The 25,490-nt window shown below is 46.5% G+C and overlaps 1 protein-coding gene across 1 annotated transcript in view; it reads left to right on the top strand.

The window, feature by feature from the left end:
* Nucleotides 1–25,490, top strand: part of LOC307238459 (cadherin-6-like) — a 48,408-nt gene that overhangs the window by 10,696 nt on the left and 12,222 nt on the right. Inside the window, exons 3-7 of the mRNA XM_080011445.1 lie at nt 344–463; nt 4,716–4,889; nt 13,071–13,258; nt 14,480–14,730; nt 25,153–25,289. Of these exons, the coding sequence (XP_079867571.1) occupies nt 344–463; nt 4,716–4,889; nt 13,071–13,258; nt 14,480–14,730; nt 25,153–25,289 (870 nt within the window). The remainder of the gene's footprint in view (nt 1–343; nt 464–4,715; nt 4,890–13,070; nt 13,259–14,479; nt 14,731–25,152; nt 25,290–25,490) is intronic.

The raw sequence follows: 25,490 nt of genomic DNA, 5'->3' as shown, positions 1-25,490 counted from the left end.
TCCAGACAAGCACTTTAGGCATACCTGTCCCACAGTACAATTTATTAGTACCACCCACCACCCACCCCTGCCCCCTCCAAGATAAATGCAAATTTCTGCCAGCCCAGTAAGGGTTTCATATTGTGCATCCAAAAGCAACAGCACATCAACCTGCATTAACAGCAGCAAAACTTATGCACGCCATGTGTGAGGAAGGAAACTTGCCATCTCACGTGGTGCACACTGACATTTTGGAGAGTGACATGTCGTCAACAAAAACAAAACTAACCAAAGAAAGTGGAACAGCCTTTTCCCTTGAGTTTACACCCTCACCATCTAGCTTTTTTGCTTTTTCCGCCTCCAGGAACATCAGTAATTCAGGTGACAGCCACCGATGCCGATGACAGCATGTACGGGAACAGCGCCAAGCTGGTCTACAGCATCAGCCAAGGCCACCCCTACTTCTCGGTGGATCCCAATACAGGTAGCAGGGGCAGATTACCACAAGGCCAGGATTAACGAGCAAGTATAGCCACCGATCTGAGGGATCTGACGCAGAGCAGGTCGCTACACACAGTGGAAATCTCAAAAGGAAGGGAGGCAGATGGAAAGGCTGTAGAAGGACTGGAGAAAAGGTGTGAATGAGAAGAGAAGAAGAAGGATATAGGAGGGAAATATACACATGATAGATAGATAGATAGATAGATAGATAGATAGATAGATAGATAGATAGATAGATAGATAGATAGATAGATAGATAGATAGATAGATAGATAGATAGATAGATAGATAGATAGACAGATAGATGGATACATAAATAGACGGATTCTAAAAGAGAAATTTACAAATCTATTGGAAGTTCATGACCATGTTCACGAGCCATACTCGCCATTAAAAGAGGCTTGGATAGATAGAATGTTTGATGAGTTTGGATTTACTGTATTTGTTTAAAATGTAATTTTTTAGCACTCAAAGAAAGAGAGGTTTCGAAGACCCTATAATCTGTCTTTCAAACATAGGAATATAGGATATAAAAAAAACTTGAATGAAAGAATACTTTTTTTAATCTTTAAATCAGGCTTTGTAAAGCAGTGCACTGGCAAAAAATAAAAATAAATACTTCAATCGAGCAAAATGATCTGCCGCTGGTATAAGAGAGTCATGACTCAAACTCAGTTTCTTAAAACAAGAATAGCAATCATGATACATGGAACAGTCCACAAAGCATAGCATTCTTAAAATAAAGAGCGCTGTTGGAGAATGCAGTGCATCAAACATGTGCTGTTCTCTTGTAAAAGTTACCTTTTAAAAGTCACTAAAAGAATAGGTTTGCTAAATTTCAACCCTGGCCAGACCATGAGACCGAAACTTGAGTGCTGTTCTTCTGAAGTGCGCTAGGCTGCCACTGAAAGAATGATTCCAGCCCATTCACACATGCTCCTCTGTATGAAGTAGTATTGTAACATGTACCGGAAGCAGTGTACCGCATTTCGCAGCATGCCTGGAGTGAGAGAGGGAGGATATGGTGTGACGGACCCAGAAGGCTGGGTTGTTAGCGTTCTTATTGTGTGGAGCTTTCTAATAAAACACTTGTTTATGATTTCAGCAAATTCTTTGAGCCATTTTATATCTCACCCCGCCGTTCGCTACATTGGTGTCAAAAGTGGGATGCAGAAAATGTTACAGTCAGGGAGATGGAAGAAAAGAGAACCTACAAGTCAGCAAATACATCGGCCACCAGATGGGTCCAGCGCCGCTGACCAACGGTGAGTCGATCGGAAATTGCCGTCTTTACACTCTGGACCCCGTTGCTAGACTGGCACACCAACTGTACCTGGACTACAACTTGAATGACACCGCCTTGAATGACACGGGGTCCACCATCTCCTTGGTCCACTTTGACCACGTCGCTGCCAGCAGCCCGGGGGGTCCTCCACGTCGCTGCCAGCAGCTGGGAGTTCCTCCACATCGGCGCCAGCCGCCAGGGAGTCCTCTATGTCGCCGCCAGCATCCTGGGGTTGCCAAGCTGTTGGCAGCAAAGCAGAAGATCAGCGAGAAAGTGGAGGCGAGCATCATTGAACCTTCCAGTAGCCCCTGTGCAGCCCCATCCATTCTAATCAGGAAAAGGGATGGCACCTTGCGTCTCGCGTGGACTATCGCCGACTCGACAATGTCACCGGCAAAGACTCCTACCAACTGCCCCACATCCACGATGCACTGGATTACATCACTTGGCCCGCTGCTCCGGCTTACCCAGAAAGGCCAGGCATTTCATTGGGGAGAGGACTCTGCTACTGCCTTTATCACACTCTGGGAACAGCTCATTGAGGCCCCCGTGCTGGCCTATCCAGAACCCCAGCGACCGTTCATCGTTGACACTGAAGCCAGCAACGTGGGTCTTGGTGTGGTGCTTTTTCATGAGGGAGAGCGCAGTTAGCACTACAGTATCTGCCCTTGTCCTTCTACAGGTCGTCCACAGGACAGAGTTATTGCAGCAGTTCTTGATGATTTAAGAATTAATAAAAAGTTGCATTGCAGGTTGAGAACTTGAATACCACTTGCAGACTAACTCTGTCCTGAATGCAATGGCATACAAATACTCTGTGTTGTATGCCCAGCATGCTGACAGCACAGGCAAGAAAAAAAGAAAACAAAACAAACAAAAAAAAAACCCCACTACAGTTTCTACTACAGCTGCGCTCTCAGTCGACCAGAGAGGAACTACTGTGTGATTTGCCAGGAGCTGTTGGCCGCCATTCGGGGGCTTTACTACTCCCGGCCCTACCTCTACTGGGGAAAGTTCCTCTTGCGCACTGACCACTCCTCCCTCACCTGGCTCCTCAACTTTAGGGACCCGGAGAGCCAGTCCGGGCTCGAGGCCCTGCACGACTGACTTTGAGAACTGCCACCGGGTCGGTCGTCTCCACACCAACGCAGATGCCCTGTCCCAATGCCCCTGCGTCTACCTCAGCAGATGAAAGCGACTCCCTTCCACCTGGCAGTGACCATGGTTCCCAAGTTCTACCGGCCGATGAAAGCCTGGAGACCCTCGATCCCCAGCAGCTCAGTTTCAGCCTCACCATCCGAGACAGTCTCCTCCATCGTCAGCTGCAGCCCCGCATCCTCCAGCTCGTCCATGGCTTGGTGGGGCTAGCCACTTCGGGGTCACCAAGACCCTCCGCTGGTATCTGTTCTACTGGCCAGGGTGTCGCCAGGACATGGACCTATGCAAGTCCTGCACTGCCAAGCAGGGACCAAACTGGCCCTCACATGCCCCACTGCAGCAGTACCAGGTGGTGGCCCCCAGGGTGCAGGTGGGCATTGTTACCCTTGGCATCTTTCCCATCTCCAACTCGGGCAACCGCTACCTACTCGTGGACATAGACAACTTCACCAAGTGACCAGAGGTATTTGCGGTCCCTGAACAGAGCACAGCTGAACACCTGGTCAATGAGATGTTCTGCCGCTACGATGCATCAGAGGAGTTGCACAGTGACCAAGGGCGGATCTGCGAGGCCGCTGTGTTCAGTGAGGTTTGTAGGCGGTTGTGAGTTAAGAAAACCAGGACTGCACACCACAAAGCGATGGGCTGTTCGAATGTTTCAACCGAATGTTGGCCACCCAGATTGCGATCCTGACCAGCCACCGGCAGCAAGACTGGGAGCTCCACCAGCTCCGAGCAACCTCTCAGCCGGCAGTGCCGGCTCCCCCAGCATCTTGGGGACTTATACTCTATACTCATACTTATACTGTACTGGACTCATGGGTGGCTGAGGATAGCTAACATCTCAGGTGGGAGATGAAACATCTAGGGAAAGTAATGTACTGCATTTCCCAGCATGCCCTGGGGTGAGAAAAGGAGGATACAGGGTGACGGACCTGGAAGGCTAGGGGGGCTAGGCTGTTAGCGTTCTTGTGGTTTTTGCTGCAGTTCGTGAGGTAGTAGCTTTGTTTAGTGTTCTAATAAAGCACTCTAGAACTGTTTCATAAAAGTATGAGATCATTTCCGTCACTATAATTCCATCATTTCTTATCAAGATATTGTCTTTTTTTTAAGAAATCAAGAGAAATTCTCCCAGGTAATAGACTAAAAGACTAATGTGAGAGACACTGACCTGATTGCAAATAATTATCTCATCAATCTTCTGGGATTTATTGTGAGAAATTGAATAGATTACATCTTTCTGAAAATAAATCAAATTTCAGTTTTAATTTAATTTAATTAATTTCAGTGTCCGACCTGACCTGTGGTTGTTATACCATGTTGGATGTGTAGTGGACTACTTTCTAAAGCCAGTGCTGTCTTGCACTGGCTCACTCCTCACTATTTCACCATCACCATTATTTTACATTGGACCCTGAAGGGGGTGTTGAGGATGCAACTAATTTATAAAATGGAAAATAAATGCTAATGGTATACTTTTCTTTTCTCCTTTGTGATTGCAAGTGTACAAGGAAAAGCACATTTTGTTGGGTCCAATTTCAACAATCACAGACTGCTCTGTAAAAAATCCTAACCCTGAAAATTGAATCTGAGAATTTGAACAGGCCCTGCTGCACTCTTATCACTAATCCAAGTCAGATCGAACGGCAGATCCCCTTTGACATTGATTGGTTTACCTTCTCATTAAATTCAATAGGTTCTTGCCAATGAGGGGAGGCAAATGAAAGTCAGCCGAATCAATAAAATAATAAAATAAACATTATCACTTTTTTTGTTTGTTTTTCCTCTACAGGCATGATCCGGACAGCCTTGGGTCCTGGTGACATGGACAGGGAGCAGAGAGAGCACTATCAGGTTGTCATCGAAGCTAAAGACATGGCTGGACAGCGAGGTGGACTCACCGGGACCACTATGGTCAATATTACCCTCACCGATGTTAACGACAACCCTCCGGGCTTCACACAGAGTAAGATGGGGAGAAAACAAACATACACACACACTAGGGGTTAATGGTCACCTCCGGTATTTGAAAAACAAAGCAATACGGAATACAGACTGTGGAGAAACTTGGTCGCACTGAGTTTGGAACTTTTCTATTTGAAACCCAGTGAAATCTACAGCACCATAATAGAGACAGCAGAAGTGCAAATTGTGTCTCACAAAGTGCCATGAAGGAAGGGCTTCCAATTGCAACGTCCCCACACTAACATGTCGTTAAGCATAGAGGTTGCTCTCTCTGGAACATTTTTAATCCATCCATAAGTCACCAGCTGCATTATCAGCTTTTAAGATTCATTTAAAACTCAATCTCTTAGAGAACCTACGAAGCAGTTACTGTACATCCCATATATGTATTTCTTTGTTCTTATTGTTACAAAATACACAATTAAACCTAAAAAAAAGTCTGGAGAACGCTGGAGAGTCTGGTGCAAGCATCGAAGACAATCTGGCAATGGGTGACTGGTGAGATAGGCATATATAGTGGTTAGATTGCAGATCTGGAACAGCTGTGTGCGTAGGTGAATAGAGTTGGGCTAATGGGACAGGTAAGGAGAGGGAGGGGAAAGTAGAAGAAGGCGGAGTTCATGACAGAACCCCCCCTCAAGGGACGGCTCCTGACGTCCCAAACGAACAAGAAAAAAAAAAGAAAACATCAAAAAGTCCATGCAGGGTGGGAGGTGGGGGTCTGGAGGAGGGCTAGTGCTCGTCGGAGACCCCGTCCATCTCCACGTCCTCCGCTAAATGGGCCACGTGATCCTCATCGGAGTAGTTGGAGACCACGTCCATCTCCTCGTCCTCCGCTAAATGGGCCACTTCCTCATCGGAGGGCCCCCAGGGTCGACATCCTCCGCCTCTGACACATCGCTGGCGGACGCAGACAAGAGAGGTGGTGGGATCTGCGGTCGGGAGGGTTCACCCGGTCTGGAGGGCTGGTCAGGATGGCGCTGATGGAACCTCCTGATGAGGGTGTGGTCCAGAATGTGCCTCGCAGGGACCCAGGACCTCTCCTCCGGGCCGTAACCCTCCCAATCCACCAGGTACTGCAGGCCTCTCCCACGCCGGCGGGAACGTAGGAGACGGCGGACAGAGAAGGCAGGACCCCCCGTCAATGAAGCGCGGAGGAGGTGGGGGAGGCGCCAAGGGGACCAGAGCACTCTCCCGGACTGGCTTGACCTTGGACACGTGGAAGGTGGGATGGACGCGCATGGACGTGGGGAGCTTGAGCCGCACTGCCAACGGGTTGACGACCTTCTCGATCTTGAATGGGCCGATGAACCGAGGAGCCAGCTTCTTAGAGTCCACCTTCAGGGGGAGGTCCCGGGTGGAGAGCCAGACCTTCTGGCCCGGCTGGTACTCCGGGGCCTGGGAGCGGCGACGGTTGGCGGCAGAGGCTTTGCGGCCAGCGGCTCTGAGGAGGACGGCCTGGGCCCGGGTCCAGGTCCTGCGGCAGCGGAGAATGAAGGCCTGGACGGACGGGCAGGAAGCCTCCTTCGGACGGGCAGGAAGCCTCCTTCTCAAGGGCCGGGAACAGAGGCAGTTGGAAGCCGTAGGCGCCGGAAGGGGGAGAGGCCTGAGGCTGAACTGGTCAGGGTGTTGTGGGCATATTCCACCCACAAAAGCTGCTCGGACCAGGACGACGGGTGTTGTGATGTCATGCAGCGAAGGGCCGTCTCCATCTCTTGGTTCTTCTGCTCTGTTTGGCCGTTGGACTGGGGGTGGTACTCTGAAGGGAGGCTGACAGTGGCCCCCAGGAGCGCACAGAACTCCCTCCAGAAGACAGAGGCAAACTGGGGACCCCGGTTGGATACAACATCTACCGGGATGCCATGGAGGCGGACGACGTGGTATAATAATAGCTTGGCGGTGCCCTTGGCCCACGGGAGCTTCGGTAGAGGCACGAAGTGAGCCATCTTGCTAAACCGGTCCACCACGGTCAGGATGGTAGTGTTGCCGCTAGACGGTGGCAGACCGGTAACGAAGTCCACGGAGATGTGAGACCAGGGGCGATGAGGAACCGGCAGTGGGTGTAGGAGACCAGCAGGAGCAAGAAGAGAGGGTTTGTGCTAGTTACAGGTGGGGCAGGCATTGACGAACCCTCGGATGTCCTCACCCAGGGAGGACCACCAGAAGCGACGCTGGACGACCTCCTTCGTCCGCTGGATCCCCGGGTGGCAGGTGAGTCGGGAGTTGTGGGCCCACTGGAGAACCTCGGACCGGAGGTCAGGCAGGACGAACAGACGGTTGGGCGGACATGCGCTGGGTCAAGGTTGGTCCTAGGCGGCAGCTCTGACCTTCTCTTCCACCTCCCAGGTGAGTGTGGCAACTAGACGGGAGGACGGTAGAATGGTGTCAGGGTCAGCAGCGTCTTCCTCCTCCCCCTGGAACTGCTGGGACAGGGCGTCAGGTTTGATATTGCGTGACCCCGGCTGATAGGAGAGGGAGAAATTGAACCTTGTTAGGAAGAGTGCCCAACGGGCCTGACGGGAGTTCAGTCTCCTGGTGGACTGGATATACTCCAGGTTCTTGTGGTCGGTCCACACCAGGAACGGCAGCTGGGTTCCCTCTAGCCAGTGTCGCCACTCCTCCAGGGCCAATTTGACGGCGAGACTCTCCCTATTCCCGATGTCGTAGTTCCTCTCGGCCGGGGTTAAACGCCTGGTCAATAAGTATGGCGAGGGAATGTGAGCCTTGGGCAGGAGCAGCCGAGCCTGGCAAAGAGGGGCGTAGGTTGGAGGGGGATTTGGAGGTGTGGCTCACCAGGACCTCCTCCCTCACTGGCGAGCCCGGCCCTTTTACCGGACACCCGGAAATGTAGTGTCCAGCTAGACCGCAGGTAGAGGCAAAGGTTCCCCACCCAGCGTCTCTCCTTCTCCTCTGGGGTGACAACCCGCATGGGAGAGGCCTCACTCGTGGGTTGACGGGCCGGAAGAGCTGGCGGCCCGGAGGAACCTGGAAGACGGGTTGCTGGGCGGCGCTCCACTTGCCTCTGACGCCTCTCTCGCTGGCGGGCCTGGATGCTTCGGTCGATACGGGAAGCAAGCTCAATGATGCCATCGAGAGAGGTGGGCAGGTCGTGGGAAACTAGCTCATCCTTCACGTACTCTGCTAATCCCATCGGGAACGTGTCAATCTGGGCTGCCGGGTTCCACTCGCTCAGTCAAGCCTGGGTGCAGAAGTCGATCGCGTAATCGACTAGGGAGCGGGACCGTTGACTGAGACCCAGGAGACCACCAGCAGCATCGGGACCTCAAATGTCACCCCGAACACCTTGCGGAGCTCGGCAGCGAAGGCGTGGAAGGAGGAGCAGGCTGGTGTGCGTCGGTCCCACTCGGCCGTTCCCCATAGCCGAGTGCGGCCCGTCAGGTGATTTACAGTGAACGCCACCCTGGCTTCCTCGGAGGCGAAGGTGTGGGGCTGCAGAGCGAAGAGGATGGAACAGTTCGTAATGAACGGACTACAGCCATCTGCGTCTCCGGCATAGCGTTCTGGAACCCCCACCTGGGGCTCCAGGGAGTTCCCAGGCTGGGCCGGTGCAGGTGGGTCCGGGGAATCAGGCGGCGGGATGAACTGACCAAGAGCGATGGCGAGCTGCTGGACCTGGGCAGCTAGCGTGGCGAGCCATTGCTCCTGGCTAGCTGCTGCTAGCCGAACGTCCGCTGAGGTGGAGGCTCGGACAGCCTCCTGGTGTTGGAGCTGTGACTCCACCCTTCCCAGGCGTGCCAGCAACTCGGGGTTGTGTGCTGGGTCCATTGTCAGCCAGATTGTACTGTAATGGGTGTGGTTAGGACCCAATTGCAGCACAAAGACAGGCAGGGATATTTGGTAATGTCTTTTATTTGTAGAGCAATAACATATATATAAGGTTGAAGTGAATAAATTAAATAAATGAAAACGATAAAGAAAATAAAATAAATCAACTTATATAAAAGAAGATAAGTCAACTAAACATCTAGTCACCTCAACTTTCAAATCTCAAATGTAATCTCAGATGTAAAAAAACTAAAAAAAAAATTCTGTTGATGTTGTCAATGTCTGCTGCAGTGGAAACTACGTGATTAAGTTGTTGCTCACAGAATTCATTCCTTCTTGTTAACCTGATTGTGTGCATGCGCAACACTTCCCTCCCCTTCTTTCTTTCTTTCTTTCTTTCTTTGTTTTCACTTAGATATTTGAGATATTATAATTTTCATCATTCATTTACTTCATCTTTGGTCTTCCAAGCGGTTCGAATGTTCATTGTGTACCTTAAATATACATTGGTACCTTGAGTTATGAGTACACTAACATAGGAGTTTTCCGAGTTACGAGCCATCGTTCCGTCGATTTTTTGTATTGATTTGCGAGCAAAAATTTGGATTACGAGGAGCGAGCTTCAGGTACACCACCGCTAGTTGGCGTGGCGAGCGAATCCGGCCAGCACTCCGAAATGATAGAAGCCGGAGGATACATCCCCCAGCAAGTCTTCAACTGTGACGAGACAGGGCTCGAAGAAGATGCGAAGGAGGACTTACATAATTGCAGAGGAGAAGAAGATGCCAGGCCACAAAACCCATGAAGGATAGGTTAACCCTCGCACTGTGCGCCAATGGGAGTGGCGACTGCAAGATCAAGCCGCTCAAATATCATTCGGAAAACCCCTTAAGTTTTTAAGTCGCATAAGATCCTAAAAGAAAAAATGCCGGTTATGTGGAGGGCAAACCCGAAGGCGTGGGTCACCAGGCAGTTCTTTGTGGAGTGGGTAAACCTGGTTTTTGGTCCTGTTAAGAAGTAATTCCAGGAAAATTAACTACCCCTGCAAGCTCTTCTCGTCCTGGACAATGCACCTGCTCACCCGCCGAACCTCGAAGACGACATCCTCGAAGAGTTCACGTTTATAAAGGTTCTTTACCTTCCACCCAACATCACCCCTATCCTGCAGCCCATGGACCAGAAATTTCAAGAAGCTCTTCACCAAGCACCTGTTTTGCCGCTGCTTTGAGGTGACAGAGAACACAAACCTTACCCTTCGAGAGTTCTGGAAGGACCACTACAACATCGTGATATGCCTCAGAATTATCGATACAGCCTGGCAGGGTGTTACAAGGAGGACCTTGAACTCTGCGTGGAAGAAGCTGTGGCCTGAGGTTGTGTCCGAAAGGGACATCGCAGGATTCGAACACGAAGCGGCAGTGGTGGAGGAGATTGTGTCCCTCGGAAAGTCCATGGGCTTGGAGGTGGACAAAGAAGATGTGAACAAGCTCATCGAGGAGCACTCCGAGGAACTGACGACGGAGGAGTTAAAAGAGCTACAGACGCAGCAGCATACAGGGGTTTTGCAGGAAATTGGTACCGCGGAGAAGCAAGATGCAGAGGAGGTTATCTCTACAAGTGAGATAAAGGAAATGTTGGGAATGTGGGAGAGACTTTCAGAGTTCATTGAAAGGAAACACCCAGAAAAAGTTGCAACTGGTCGGGCGTCGTCGCTATATAATGACACTTGCCTAACTAATTTCTGTAACATTCTGAAAGGCAAGACCTCCTTGGACAGGTTTTTATTGAAACGCCTTGCAGATGAAAGTGAGGAAGGCGTGGCGATAAAGGCAAACATTGATGAAGAAGATTAAGGGTTTTTTTTTAAGTTAAGCGAAAGTGAAGTGAAAATAAATAAATAAATAAATTGTAGTCGTCTGATCTCCAAGGTAAATACACTTTATAAAACCAGTTTATTTCTTTACATTCTCTTTTATTATGCTTTAATATGTTTTATACAGTAAATGTGATTTATAAATACATTTTTCTTCATAAAAAACACGTAACAAAAAAATTGTGGTGGTATTTTGGGGGCAGGAACAGATTAACGGCATTTCAATTAATTTCAATGGGGAAAATTGATTTGCTATACGAGCAGATTGAATTACGAGCTCTGTCACGGAATGAATTCAACCGGTAACTCAAGGTACCACTGTATATAAATTGGAAATGGATGTCCTGTCTCGTATAGAAACATAGCGCCAGCCCAGACCAGCAATGGTGTGGACCCAATTTTCATTTTAATGCAGAGAATTTTGACTTAACGTTGTTGTCCATAATATCGCCGACTCACTCCACGTGCACACACACACACACACACACATACACACACACACACACACACACGCACACACACAGCCTTTGCTAGATGCAAATCAAGGTTGCACTGGGATCAGTCCAACAGATTGCACCTGGCATTATCATTCCATCTCTCCCTACGCCACACACACACACACACACACACACACACATACGCTCACACATTATGTTGTCGATGCATGTCAAATCACTTCATTTCACACCAGGACTCCAATCAGTGATGCTGATATCAGTGCCGAGGGTCACCCCCCCCACCCCCCGCCCCACCTTACCATGACCCTGCCGGCTGTCGCTGGCTCCCCACTGCTTGGTGAGGTGTCAAATTTTATTTAACAGCTTGGAAGAATGATTGGTTGAAGGACAAATCGATGCAGGCTTTGTGGAGTTTGGATTCGTAACTGCCGAACTGCTGCCACAGTTCCCAAACTTTTTCATGGCGATGCCCACGTATAATAAATGAATATAACTGTAGTGTAGGGCTCCTGTCGTTTGAGCAGCCACACCTGTTTTGGGTCTACGTAATTGGCCCAGGACCAGGGTGGCTGTATGCCTGTTAGACCAATCAATGAGCAACAGGTAAAACCCCCATTCCACACATAGAGGAGGAGCCCTTGTCATGACATGTCTTCCATCTGAGGGGGAAAACTGGAACAAGCTTATCAATAGTTGTCTGTTTTTGTTTCCACACACACACACACACACATACACACACACACACACGCACACACACACACACACACACACACACACACACACACACACACACACACACACACACACACACACACACACACACACACTCTGTGTCTGGAAAGTATTCACACCCCTTAGGGGTAGGCAGTTCTTGAAGTGGAAAAAAAATATGCGCCGGTACTCCCCTTATTTACATGTTGGCGGGGCACTGGGGGTAGGTAGAGGAACAGGAAACTAGCCTTTTGTTGTGGTCGCAGTGTGACAATTGATTTGCAACAATTTGCTTGTCTCCGCATATTTCTGTACTCGCATGTGATGATTTGATATAAAAGTCCGCAGCAGTGGAATTTGTATCTATGTGGCGTGAAATGAAAACTCAAAGTGATTGCCAGCTGCGCTAGGGAGTGCTGGCCCCCGGAAATCGTGGCACATTTTTCAGATTAACAAAATAATAGGCTGCGTAAACAATATATTATATAAATAATATTGTGGGAACCTGGTCTTCAGTGTTTAGAGTAATTTAATTGAGCCAGTTTCTCCCACAGCCCATGTGGAGGGACATGGATGGATAGACAGATCTATCTGCGTGTCAACAGTAGTCAACAGTAGTACATCTCAACAACCGCGTCCACAACTCTTAAACAAAACTGAAATAAATTAAAAAATTAACTGAAACTATGTTCAAATGGAATAAACATTCTAAGGTTAACTTGATTAATGTGAAACATTTCAATGTCCATTGAACCCATTAGACCAGTGTTTCCCAAGGTGTCGGCCGTGGCCCCATTGTGGCCCGCAAAGGTGGGCTGTGAGAGGTAATTTACAATAAATAACTAAAATGTTTTTAATTTTAAATGTTGTCATTATGTTGGAAATTACCAATAAATATTTATATTTTTTAAATATACATTTTTACATTGTAAAAAGTAATCTGAACTAATAAACCAAGTCCTTAGTATTTAAATCACGTGTTAATTTATCCAACCTATTTTGGTCCAGATTGTATCGTATATCTTGTCATTGGTGGTAATTGTAATTGAAGGAATACTTTTGTCATTGGCGGGGAAAGAGTTAAAGTAGAATTGTTCTGTTTATGAAATAAAAAATATATAGGGAAATACTTCATATAAGTCTCGTGTGTTGATCAGAATTGTGAATAAATGTTTGGGTTGGGACTGCAGAAGCTTTTCAGATTTCAAATTTGGCCATGGCATTTTTAAGTTTGGGAATGGCATGAAACACATTCCTCCAGAAAGAACTCTGCAGCCATTGAGTACAATTCAGCATAGTATAGACAAATGACAAAGAAGTTTAATTGTGTTTTTGTTTGTGTTTTGTTTGTTAGGTATATACCAGTTCAGCATCCCAGAGTCCTCCAAGTCCAGCTCGTCGGTCGGAAGGATACGGGCCACGGATAAAGACATTGGCAAGAACGCAGAGATGTTCTTCACCATCATCAGCGGGGATGGCATGGACATTTTTGACATCTCCACTGACAAGGACACCCAAGAGGGCGTCATCACTGTCAGCAAGGTCAGGGGAGGAAACCGTCAAATTTTTTCCAATTTCTAACCAGCTACTTTCATTTGGTTACCAAGCGGCGGTTGCATGTCTATAGTTTAATGTTAAATGCAATGTATTAAATGTATTGGTGAAATGCATATTAAAAACTTGAGAGCTCTGTATTAGACGCAGTCCATGCACACAGGCTACAGTTAAAAGGTTGATGTTGATGTACTGTATAAATGTCAGTCAAGTTAAGGGATCATATTGTGAGTAAGTCATAAAGGATATTCAGTTGTTTGATTCTTCTGCAGTTTAAACAAACTGCATCGACTGATTTAGCACCAGGTCTCATATTTATTCATTCATTGGTCAGGTTCCGCCGTAGTCCATGGAAATCGTGAATTGAAATGGTCACGAATAAGATACGATAAAACAGATATTATAAATGTTAAATCGAGTTGAATTATACATTAAACACAAGCGTGGTCACTCGAGTTTGTAACTGGTGACTGTTGACGCATGTCCTACTTCAACTCTAGGTCATCGCAGATTCTGTACCGTTCAATCTAGCTGGCTTATGAAAGCATTTCTCACTGTGTATATAAAATGAATTTACAGCAACAGAATCAGCGCATTCCATACTCCAAATTCACATACCTTCTGCACACCTAGTCTCTCTTAGTCTTACTGTACTCCACTGATAAATATGAAAAGCCCTGACAAGCTCGACAGATCAAAGAAACCTTTTAAAGAAACCGCCTTCCTGAACTGGAGAATCTTGGGTTGAAGGCAAAACTGTTCTCTGTTTGACTGTTTGTTTGACAGTTCCCATGCGATTCACCCTAAACGATGAAAAGGGTGTCATGCAGCAGTGGAAAATTCCAGATTTCAGAAATTCCCAGCATCTTTTTTTGCTCCAGTAATTCACTGATCATGCGCATTTCACATTTTACTGGGGAGGACTTTCACTTTCTGAACCTTCTAGTTCAACTTTAACATTAGGAATTTACTTTGCCCTTACTGCTCTCACCCCCATGTTGGTTTTCTTGAAGAAAGTGGGACCTGATAAAGTATTATATGTTGTTTCTCTCTGCTAAGTGTAGGGTAGGCTGAACCTGCCTAACTGCCAAACTGGACTGTTAATCTGAATCTGTTTGTTTGGACTGGAAGCAAGTAAAATAATACTTAAAATCTCCTTTTCATACCCACCTCCATCCCCCACCACCCCTCCACCACGACACAATCAAGCCGTTGGATTATGAGAGGAAGCGTTCTTACACAGTGGAGGTTCAAGTCCAGAACACCCAGGCTGACCCTCGCTTCCTGATGGCTGGCTCCAAGGACGTGGCCACGGTCCGCGTGGGTGTGGAGGATGTAGATGAACAGCCGCTGTTCGACAAGGCCAGCTATCTGATGGAGGTGAAGGAGGACACCGTTGCGGGGGCGGCAGTGGGCTCGGTCAGCGCCCAGGACCCAGATGCAGCCCACAGCCCTGTCAGGTGACACTACAAACAAATTGTTGTACTGCGTAAAGAGAGAAAGCCCATGCTAGAAGTGTTGATATCCCTTCGCTGGTACTTCCTGTATATACAGTATGTTGGATTTTTTTGACCTTTGCTGTCAGCATGCTAGGCATATAACACAGAGTATTTGTATGCCATTGCATCTAGGACAGAGTTAGTAAGTCAGTCTGCACGTGGACTTCAAGTTCTCAACCTGCAATGGATTTTTAATTTTTATTTTTATTTTTAAATCATCAAGAACTGCTGCAATAACTCTGTCCTGTGGATGACCTATAGGATGACAAGAGCATAGTTTTTGGTTATAAAGAACCACCACCAACCCCCCTCTTTGGAGAACTACTTGTCATCTTTGTGTTTATAAACAACTGATCACTACTCCAAGAATCAGTATGGGTGAGACAATTAAACATAGAACAAAACAACATTTACACTAAAATATAAACATTGGTTGACAACATGTATTGAAAAACAGTTAGATAGGTCCAGGAAAACTAGACCTACATTGGGCCCGTGGCCTCTTCCTGTCATAGTTATGGCAGTAAATGAGGGTGGAGAGGAATGCAACCATTAGGGTGCCGGGGTGCAAAGTGTGTGTGTGTGTGTGTGTGTGTGTGTGTGTGTGTGTGTGTGTGTGTGTGTGTGTGTGTGTGTGTGTGTGTGTGTGTGTGTGTGTGTGTGTGTGCGTGTACGTGTGTGTGTGTGTGTGTGTGTGTGTGTGATGGGATCGCCTGTATGTGTGTATCTGTGTCTCTAAGTTGTCCACCGGTGGGTGTACATGGCTTATCCCAATTGGTTCTAGTGTAGAAGGTCGGTATTATGTTGTGGCGCCTCCAAGCAGCGGAAAGGGCCCCGAAGCCCCCCCTCCAAGCTCCGCAGCCGCGATGCCAGCAGGCCGCCAGATATATGGGCCCTCCACCACCCAGGCAGGCGCGGCAGAGAGGTAATGCAGTGGCAGGCTGACAGCCAGCCATGGGCGCAGAGCGGCCCGCCATGCACCTCCGCCATACTGGGCAGCTCCGCGCCCCCATCATGTCCCTGGTCAGCTCCCAGCCACTGAGCATGCAGACCACAGAACAGAGGGCGGAGGACAGCCCCACCACCCATGGCCCAAACCCCCAGCGATGAGGGCCTCGCGCTCTGAGAGTGTCAGAGGACAGGTACCCCGGCAGCCCAGAGTGACAACAGGAGACCGTCCCCCACCGAAGGATGCCACATGGTGAGCCCCGCACTGAGCACACCCAGTCAGGTTTAGGACCCCGGTTGACAGGACTAGATAGAACGCCTATCCAGCCCTGGCATGATGGGCCATCCCCCCACGGGACGCAGAAGGACACGCAAGCCGCGCCATGCCGACCACGGGGCCAAGACCCGAACCCACGACCCGCACCCCCCGCCCCTAACCCGAGCCCCAAACCCGCAACCACGCCCCAAACCAACACACGGACAGCCGTAGGTACTCCCCAGGAGCGGGGGCCCCCCCTTCCTACCCCCGGAAGGAAGGGGGGATAGGAAGGGGGGCCAGCTCAACTAAGGAAAAGGAGCTCGCACCACCACCTGGCCCCCCTAACACCAACAGGAGAACTTCCACATGCCCCAAAATACCATGACATTGCCCCGACTTAGGAAGACTCAAGTATTAAATAAAAAGAGATAAAGATTTATGTCAGTAATAAAAGTAGCCCATATTTCATGAAATTAATCAACATTGTTTTTGGATATTGCCAATAGTTTTTCCATTGAGATGTATTCTAATAATAACTGCAACCATTGGGATGTGGTGAAATTATCTGTTTTTCCAATTGAGTAATATTATTTTCTTGGCAATTGCTAAGGCAATCAAAATGGTTGGTGGTTTTTAAGTGTTGGGTTGACTGAAGAGAGGTCACCGAGAAGACATATCGGGGAGTCGGGGAGACTGGAATGCTGCGACTCAGAAGGATTGATAGCTTCTTGGTGATGTTGGATAGGTGGGCAGAACCAGAAGGCATGAAAGTAGTCATCTCTGGTATTAAGCGAACAGTGAGAGCAAATGTCTTCATCCACAAAACATATTTTGAACATTTTGTTTTCTGTGATATGAGCTCTGTGCAGAATCTTATTATTGGATGATTTGCATATTGGAGTTGTGGGTCATAGAAAAGGGGTTGCGAAAAGGTGTGTTGCAAATAAGCTTCCAACTGTTGATATCGGTGGAAATGTCTCTATCCCAGCCCATTGTAGGTAAAGATAAGGTGTCATCTGTTTTTAATAGAAGTTTGTATATTCTGAAAATTGAATTTTTTAAATTACCCATATAAGTGAGATGTTCAATCATTCGAGGTGGTTGTAGGATGTTGTTCGTCAATTTGATTTTAACTTTTAGAGACTGCTGTAGTTGAAGGAATTGAAGGAAGCCGTGGCCACCGATACTATACCTTTGGGTTAAGGTTGGGAAGGATATAAGCGAATTGTTTTAAAAAATAGTTCTTAACCAGAAAATCTGGGTTGTGCCAGATGACGAGATGATGTGAATTTGTTTGGAGATAGAGTGTGACCGCTGAGTTTGAGGAATTTCCACCTGGCTGACAGAGTTGTTGCGATGAAAGGGTTTTTAAAGCAATTATGTTTCCTTATTGATTCAGTAAGGAATGGTAGCTCAGATAATGATAACTCCTGACATTTTTTTGTTCAATGTCTCGCCAACCATGGCCCAATTGTTGCTCTGGTTGTAACCATTTTATTATTAATTGAAGATGGTTAGCTAAATAGTAGTATCTAAAGTTTATAGCTGCTAGGCCTCACAGTCTGTTTTTCTGTAGTGTTGCTAGTTTAATTCTCGGTTTCTTGTATTTCCAATAAAATGTATTGACTATTGAGTCTAGAGTATTAAACCAATGTACTGTTGGTTGCACTGGGGTCACTGAAAATAAATTGTTCAGTTTTGGAAGTGTATTAATTTTCACTGCTGCTATCCTACCAATTAGTGAGATGGGTCAGTTGTTCCATCGAATGAGGGTTTCTTCAATGGATTTGAGCAATGGAGTAAAGTAAAGGGTAACCAAATCTGACAGATTGGTAGAGATATAAATACCAAGGTATCTAATATTGCCCATTGTGATGGCTAAGGGAAGTTTCTGGGTTGCAGCATTGCAGTCCTCCAGTACACTGAATGGTAAGACTGTGGTTTTAGTCCAATTTATTGAATTTTTGAAATAGCTGAGAATTTAGATATCAGATTGAACACCTCCAGTAGGGATGATATTTGGTTCCGTATGTGCAACAAGATATCGTCTGCATACAAACTGATTTTTGTGAGCAGAGTTTCCTGTTTTTATGCCTACTGTTGGAGAAATTCTGCTGCGTGGTCGGTGATGTTAATCTGCCCGCTACAAGGAAACCAAACTGAGAGTATTAAAGATATTTATTCTGCAGAATAAAGAGAAAGATTCAGTCATGCTTCAAAGTAGTGTTCTGATCAGTCTGACCCTATTGCTGATGAAGAGGGCTTCATACCAAAGAGAGGTTGGGTGCCATTGGTCAGATGTAATTTACAATAATGTGCCCCTCAATTGTCTCCGAGGGTGTTACCCTCAAACTATGATTTCCGGATGCTCTCCACTGCTCGAGAGTAGAAGGACTTGAGGATCCTCACCGAGACCTGCCTGAGGTGGTAAAGACGCTGCCTTGCCTTTCTCACCAAAGTGTCTGTGTGTGTAGTCCATGTTAAGTCCTCCGTGATGTGGACTCCCAGGTACTTGAAGCTGCTCACCCTGTCGACAAGAGTCCCATTAATAACCAGCGGCGCATGTGTCCTCGGTTGTAATCCTCTCCTAAAGTCCACAACCGGCTCCTTAGTTTTGCTGACTTTCAGGAGGAGGCTGTTGTCCTGGCACCAGAGTGACAGGTGGGGCACTTCCTCGCGGTAGGCCTACTCATCGCCGTCGTAGATCAGGCCCACAACAATGGTGTCGTCAGCAAACTTGATGATGGTGTTGAAGCTGGACCTGGCCACACAGTCATGTGTGTACAGGGAGTACAGTAGGGGGCTGAGGACGCAGCCCTAGGATCCTGTGTTCAGAGTGAGGGAGCTGGACATGTGCCTCCCCACCCTAACTACCTGGGGTTTGGCTGTGAGGAAGACCAGGATCCAGGCACACAGCGGAGTGTTCAGTCCTAGCTCCCACAGCTTGACAGCCAGTCCGGTGGGGACTATGGTATTGGAAGCTGAACTATAATCGATGAATTGCAATTTCACATAGGCCCCCTTCCGGTCATCAAGGTGCGTGAGCGTGGTGTGCAGTACCTGGGAGATTGTGTCATCCGTCTATCTGTTCTGCTGTTAGACAACTGCAGCGGGTCCGAGGTGCGGGGGAGGGAGGTGCAGATGTAATCCTTAATCAGCCTCTCGAAACCCTTCATGACCACTGAGGTGAGGGCCACCGGACGGTAGTCATTCAGGCAGGCAGGAGAGGCGATCTTTGGGACAGGAACGACGTTGGACCTCTTGAAGCAGGACGGGACCACTGATTCAGCCAGGGAGGAATTGAATATCGTAGTGAGCACCGGGGCTAGCTGGTTAGCACAGGTCTTCAGTACTCGTCCAGATATGCCATCTGTGCCCACAGCTTTCCTGGTGTTCACCCGCATCAGAGCCCTTCTGATGTCATGCTCAGACACTGAGAGTGCATGCTCATCCCCAGCGGTGTAACTTCAATTAGCTGGTGAGCTAGCGGTGCTCTTGCCAGACTCAAACCGTGCATGAAAGGATATCAGTTTGTTGGCTAGGGAGGCGTACGTACGTCCGTTTGGCGTCCTTCACCGCCCTCCGCAGATTGTACGACGGAGCTTTGTAATGTCCATGTTTCTGGATACAAGACCTTTGTTGTAAGCGGCTGTGTGGTTTCTGGTTTGGGAATATCCGAACTTTCACCGTGGGAACATTGTTGTCCGCTAACATAGCTATGAAACTCACAGCTACTTCCTTAAACTCGCTGACGTCACTGGAACTTGATTGGAACCTGTCCCAGTCTACGTCACTCAGAGCGTCCTTAAGCGTGGCGTCTGATTAGTCAGACCACCGCTTTACGACCCTCGTCACCACTGGTTCACGCACGATGCACGGCTGGTAAACGCGAACCAGTGAAATCGCAGAGTGATCTGATTTCCCGAAAGCAGGGAAATAGTCTTGTATCTGTTCTTGTAAGGTGTGTAACAGTGGTCCAAAGTTCTCTCTCCCCTGGTGGCACACGTTATGTGTTGCTAGAAATTAGGCAGAACTTTTTTCAGGTTCGTCCTGTTAAAGTCCCCAGGCACCACCACAGCCGCCTCTGGATGTTCATTCTGAAGTCCACACAACACATCAGATAGTTCTGTGTCGGTGTCCGATTGCGGATCGAATATAAACGGCTGTGATGATGACTGTGCTGAATTCCCGGGGAAGGTAAAATGGATGGCATGAGATGGTCAGCTGTTCCAGGTTCAGCAAGCAGCAGCGGGAGAGAGTCTGGATGTTGTTGGGGTTACACCACGGCTGTTTATCATGAGGCAGACGCCTCCGTCCTTGGATTTCCCCGACTCCTCCAACCTGTCGGTGCGAAACACGGAGAAGGACTCGGCTGGTATGGCGTGGTTCAGCACCAGCTGGTTCAGCTATGCCTCCATCAGGCAGAGGACGCAACAGTTTCTCGTATCCCGTTGGAATGTAATCCTCGCTCATAGATCATCAATCTTGTTCTCCAGGGACTGAACATTGGCAAGAAGGATGCTTGGCAGAGGTGGACGGTAAGGTTGCTTCCTCATTCTGACCCGAATACCGCCTCGTTTACCACGGTGCTTCCTCCATTGGCCCACCCATGGAACAGCAGCTCCAGAGTGTGGTAGCCTGCTCTGTCAAAAGTTTACGGAGGTCAATATCATCAAGGAATGAGTGAATCTTTGATATATAAGATTCATTTTCTGAGTGATATAGCTTATTATAAAAGTCTCCTAATACATTATTAATGTCTTATGTATGTTATCCTAGCCTGTGAATCTTTGATGGCTGCAATAAGTGCTTTTTCTCTATCGCTTTTCAATTGATTGGCAAGAAATTTACCTGATTTGTCATTGAATTCTAAATAATTGGCTCTTGTTCGTTGCATTAGGAATTGTGTCATTTGATGGATGATATTATCAAGTTGAGATGTAATTGTCCGGATCTCATTTTGGATTTGCTCATTGGATGAGTGGGCTTGTTGGGAGTGCACCTCCTTTAGTCATTGTTCGAGTTTATTTTCACTTTTTCTTGTGAGTGGAGAATGAAATAATACTATCTCTTAGAACTGTCTTAGCCGTTTCCCAGAGTATGGATGGTGATATTTCTGGTGAGTCATTCAGTTCAATGAAGGAAGTCCATTCTCTGTAAAAATATGGTTAAATTCTTTATCTGTCAAAGGTGAGGCGTTAGACCGCCACTTGCTGGGAGGGTTCTGGTTGGTTTCATTTATGAGGTGAAACTAATCGGCCCGTGATCGGAAATTATTAATAGGGTGGATTTTAGGATTAGTGATTTTGGACATTACACGGTTACTTGTCAAGAAAAAGTCGATTCTAGAGAAACTTTGGTGGAGTGTTGAATAATATGTGTATTCTCTAGAATGTGGGTTATTTGATCGCCAATAATCTCCAAGAGGAAGATCACTCATATATTGTTTTATAGTGTCTGACGCACACCAGTATTGGTGATTATTTCTGGTTGAAGAACATTCTAAACTTTGATCCAGTACTGTTCAACTGTGTTGAAGTCTCCTCCCAATATGATAATTGAGTAAGAGAATTCTAAGAGTTTTAAAAATATATTGTGAAAGAAATTTTGGTCGACCTCATTGGGGCCATAAATATTAGCTATGGTTAATTTGATGTTACCTAAAATTCCATGAATCATTATGTAAAGCCCTTCTGGGGCCTGATATTGTGGTTTTATTTGGATATGGGATCCTTTTATTGATCAATATAGAAACACCCCTTTTTTTGAGTTGTATGATGCAGAAAACATCTGCAAACCCATTTATCTTTGAGTTTGAGGTGCTCAGAGGCGGTCAGGTGAGTTTCTTGGAGTAGACAGAAACTGGGGTTCATCCTGGTCAGGTGACTTCGGATTTTACTATGTTTTGCAGGTGAGCCCAAACCTCTCACATTCCAACTAACAAACTTAATGGTTGTCACTGAAGTTAATTAGGGGGTGATGGCACAGTGCATCCAAGGCAATTGCTATACTACCGTGCCCATGCTTTCACAAAGATAAGTCTGGGTTTTCCTCCTTTACATTCCTTTTCACTGCCATAGCATTGCAGGAAGTTTGTAGGGATACATATCTACACAAACAAATGACAAATAGACAAAGATAAACATAGAACATTGCAGAGTGAGACATACAGTAGAATGGATATACATACATACATATAGTGAGAGACGGAATAGAGTGAGAGTAATGGGAGAAGTAGGGAGGGTGGATGCGGAGGTTGAGATAATGAGAGTGAGCGATATATAATTAACAGAATTACCAGAATGCATACATAATGATCAAAATAACCAGGGTGTGGTGGAGTCTCGGAATAAAAGACTGTCTATATATAGTTTATCAACAACCAGCGATACGTGGTTACTCTCCTTCAGGATGGGATACAGCACCTTCCATTGGTCTTTGATCTCCCGGGGGAATTGATCGTTCATACCCAGCGCTGTTCCTTTCAGCTCCTGCCCTTTGCTTTTAACCAGCTCCTTGTGCTTAAAGTGTTCAAACTTGGCAATGATGGAGCGGGGACGGTTCCATGCGGTGTCCCAGTCGGTGAACCCGGTGGAAGGGGGGATCTGCTTCACAGTGTCTGTAGGGGGTTTCAGGGCAGTGTGGAGGAAGTCTTTCACCATGTTTTCTGGGGATTCGGTGTTGTTCTCTGGGATCCCAGAAAATATGAGGTTGTCCTGCATATTTCTGGATTGTATATCCAGGATAGTCTCTTTAATTATTTTATTTTATTACTTTTAGAACCTCAATCTCCGTTGTGAGACGCTTCACGGAGGGTTTAGATCTGTGTTGTCTTTTTGCAACTCACAGACCGTGCGGTGCAGGAAATCAAGGCTGGCTTTGATCTTGGTAATGTCTCGGAGAAGTGGACCGAGCATGTCCAACTTCTTGTTAATCTCAATCAAGACACTAGCCTCTATAGCACTCGGGATTAGATCTCTTCTTAGATCTCATCTTCTTCCTTTCTGATTAATGTGGTTCTGATCCTCTTCCATGACTTACACGTTATAATAAAAATCAATATAATCCTCGGGGTCCTCCACTTTGGTTTCGAGCGGTGTTCCTTTTTTTTTTTGTTATTTATATATACAGGTTATATATAGTACATAGATATTCTTTGCAATTCACATTTTTAATTGTCTGAGTTGGAGCGGGTTGTTAGCGTTTTAGTCAGTGCAGCAGGGCGCCGCCATGTTGGATCTGTACTCACTTCCGTCTTCTTGGGAGATCACAGCATGCTCCCGTGAGATCTCACCTCCAATCTCACCTTCCTGTATATATGTTCTACATTTGGTTGTGAGGCAGATATCCTTCTTGAAAGGCCTTAAGGACAACTGAATATTTATAGATCTAATAAGGAGGTTGTCAGGAGGTTTTTGTGACCAAAATCAGATGCTTTTCTGCAAGCCTTTGATCAAAATTAAGACATAGACTTCCACAGTCACAATTTATTTTCTCTCGTTTTCAGAAATATTATCAAGTAAAAATATACATTGACAGATTGACATATAAATGGATTGAATGTAATTTTATCTAGGTTTTTTATTTTTTTTTATTTTATTAACATATCATTTTTTACAGCATGGCTCTCTTACGCTATTGTGCCACTGTTTCATGTCAGTAAGCAGTCTGGAAGTTTATACCGTCCACTTTACAGTTAACTCTCACTCAGTTTATAAATCTTACTCAGACAATATTTTTTGCCTGTGGAAATGTTTGGACAATCCCGCCTCAAACCATGGAGCACCATGACAATTCACAGCACTTCATTTCCATGTATTACTTTATTGTCTTTTTTGATTGTGCCATCAATCAGTTGTCTGTGTAAATGAATATTGTACCATCCTAGCACTTTTTAATTACGATCAATTCTCAAAGTAGATCTACTCAAAGTCCTGCCAACTGGGGGAATTAACACAGCAGTGTGGAAGCAACTCACCATCCGCATGCATTCTTTTGTCTTGTTGCTTGCTAGCATGTGTGGATTCATTTTAAGCCTTGAAAGTGTGCAATTAAATAAAAAATAAAAAACCCTGATGGGTACATTTATATAACCAATTGTGGTAGGGATAACTAACTACAATTCCATTTACCATAGTTTACTTTAGTGACTACAGGTACTCCTCATTTAACGAACGCTTTCCGTTTCCATGTGTGTGTGTGTGTGTGTGTGTGTGTGTGTGTGTGTGTGACCTGCCGTCCCATCCAAAGTCTCCCTGCCTTAGTCCTAAAGTAAGCTAGGATATGCTCCAGCTGCCAACAACCTTTAAAATGAATGGATGAAAGGACAGTTGGATGAGTGTTTTGATAGATAAATTGAAAGTTAGTTCCTGTCTCTACCTTTAAGCAAAAAAAAGGATAATCTCTAACCTTTAACCTTCATCCAAAATGGGTCAGATTTGGTTGTAAAGTGTACTTTCAGCGTGTGGCGGACAAAGGGCCGTGGTCAAGCACCGGCTGCGGATGACAACGCGGTTCCCTTTTCCCGCGTTTGTTTGTTTTACAGAGGAGATTGGCGCACAGGTTCGTGAGCAGCCCAGGAGCAGAACGCCACCCCCCTTGCGCCCAAGAGGACTATTATCTGCAATTAATATAATAAATCATCAGTTATATATATAATTGTGGCCTGCGCAACGGAGATAGAATTTAACAATAAAACTCTCGCCATGTCGGCGCACCATGGCCAGAAAGACTCCACCTCCCTCCCTAAACCCTTACCTGTAGGGAGAGAGACCCCCACACAGCAATAATAGCATTCAGCATAATATTATATCATCTGTTCAGGTGTTCTTTTTTGTGAATGTTAATCCATATCGTCAGTTTACCAACCACAGCTAGCTATAAGTGCCAGCTAAATTAAGTGTCAAGTATGGGATTTGTTTTTACAAAATAATCTTGTGGATTACCACTTTAACAGCAAGAAGTTCAAGCTTCTTACTAAAACCATATTAAGAACGCTTGTTTGTTGTTAATATGTCCTTTACACCGTTGTTAGTAGTGTGTTGAAAGAGGTCCATTCTTAAATTTGTTTTCCCTACGTATGCTGTTTTTTGTTCAGTCATTTTTTTATCATTGTTGGTCGCTTTGTCCAGCGAGCTCAGCACTCATGGCTTACACTTTTACTGTGCCGTTTGCAGGTACTCCATTGACCGTCGCACTGACATGGACCGCTTATTCAATGTCCACCCGGGAAACGGTTCAGTGTTTCTGCTCAGAGTCCTCGACCGGGAAGAGAATGCCTGGCACAACATCTCTGTCATCGCCACAGAGTTCAGTGAGTTCAGTAACACAATGAATCCAAAAGCGAAGTAATAAATTAAACAAGGTGGCAGAAAGGCAGGTACCAGTGACCTTTTCATGGAATAAAGAGTTGTGTCGTTTAAGCCGCGGAGGCTCTTTGACCGACGTTGACCAGGAGCTCTCATCCAGAAATAGACACTAGATTGTGTTTAATGTACAAACTGCACTGAATTTG

The sequence above is a fragment of the Zeus faber genome, assembly GCF_960531495.2.
Source record: "Zeus faber genome assembly, chromosome: 12".
Taxonomy (NCBI): Eukaryota; Metazoa; Chordata; class Actinopteri; order Zeiformes; family Zeidae; genus Zeus; species Zeus faber.
The sequence above is the reverse complement of the archived record's forward strand: the minus strand, read 5'-3'. Positions and strand labels throughout refer to the sequence as shown.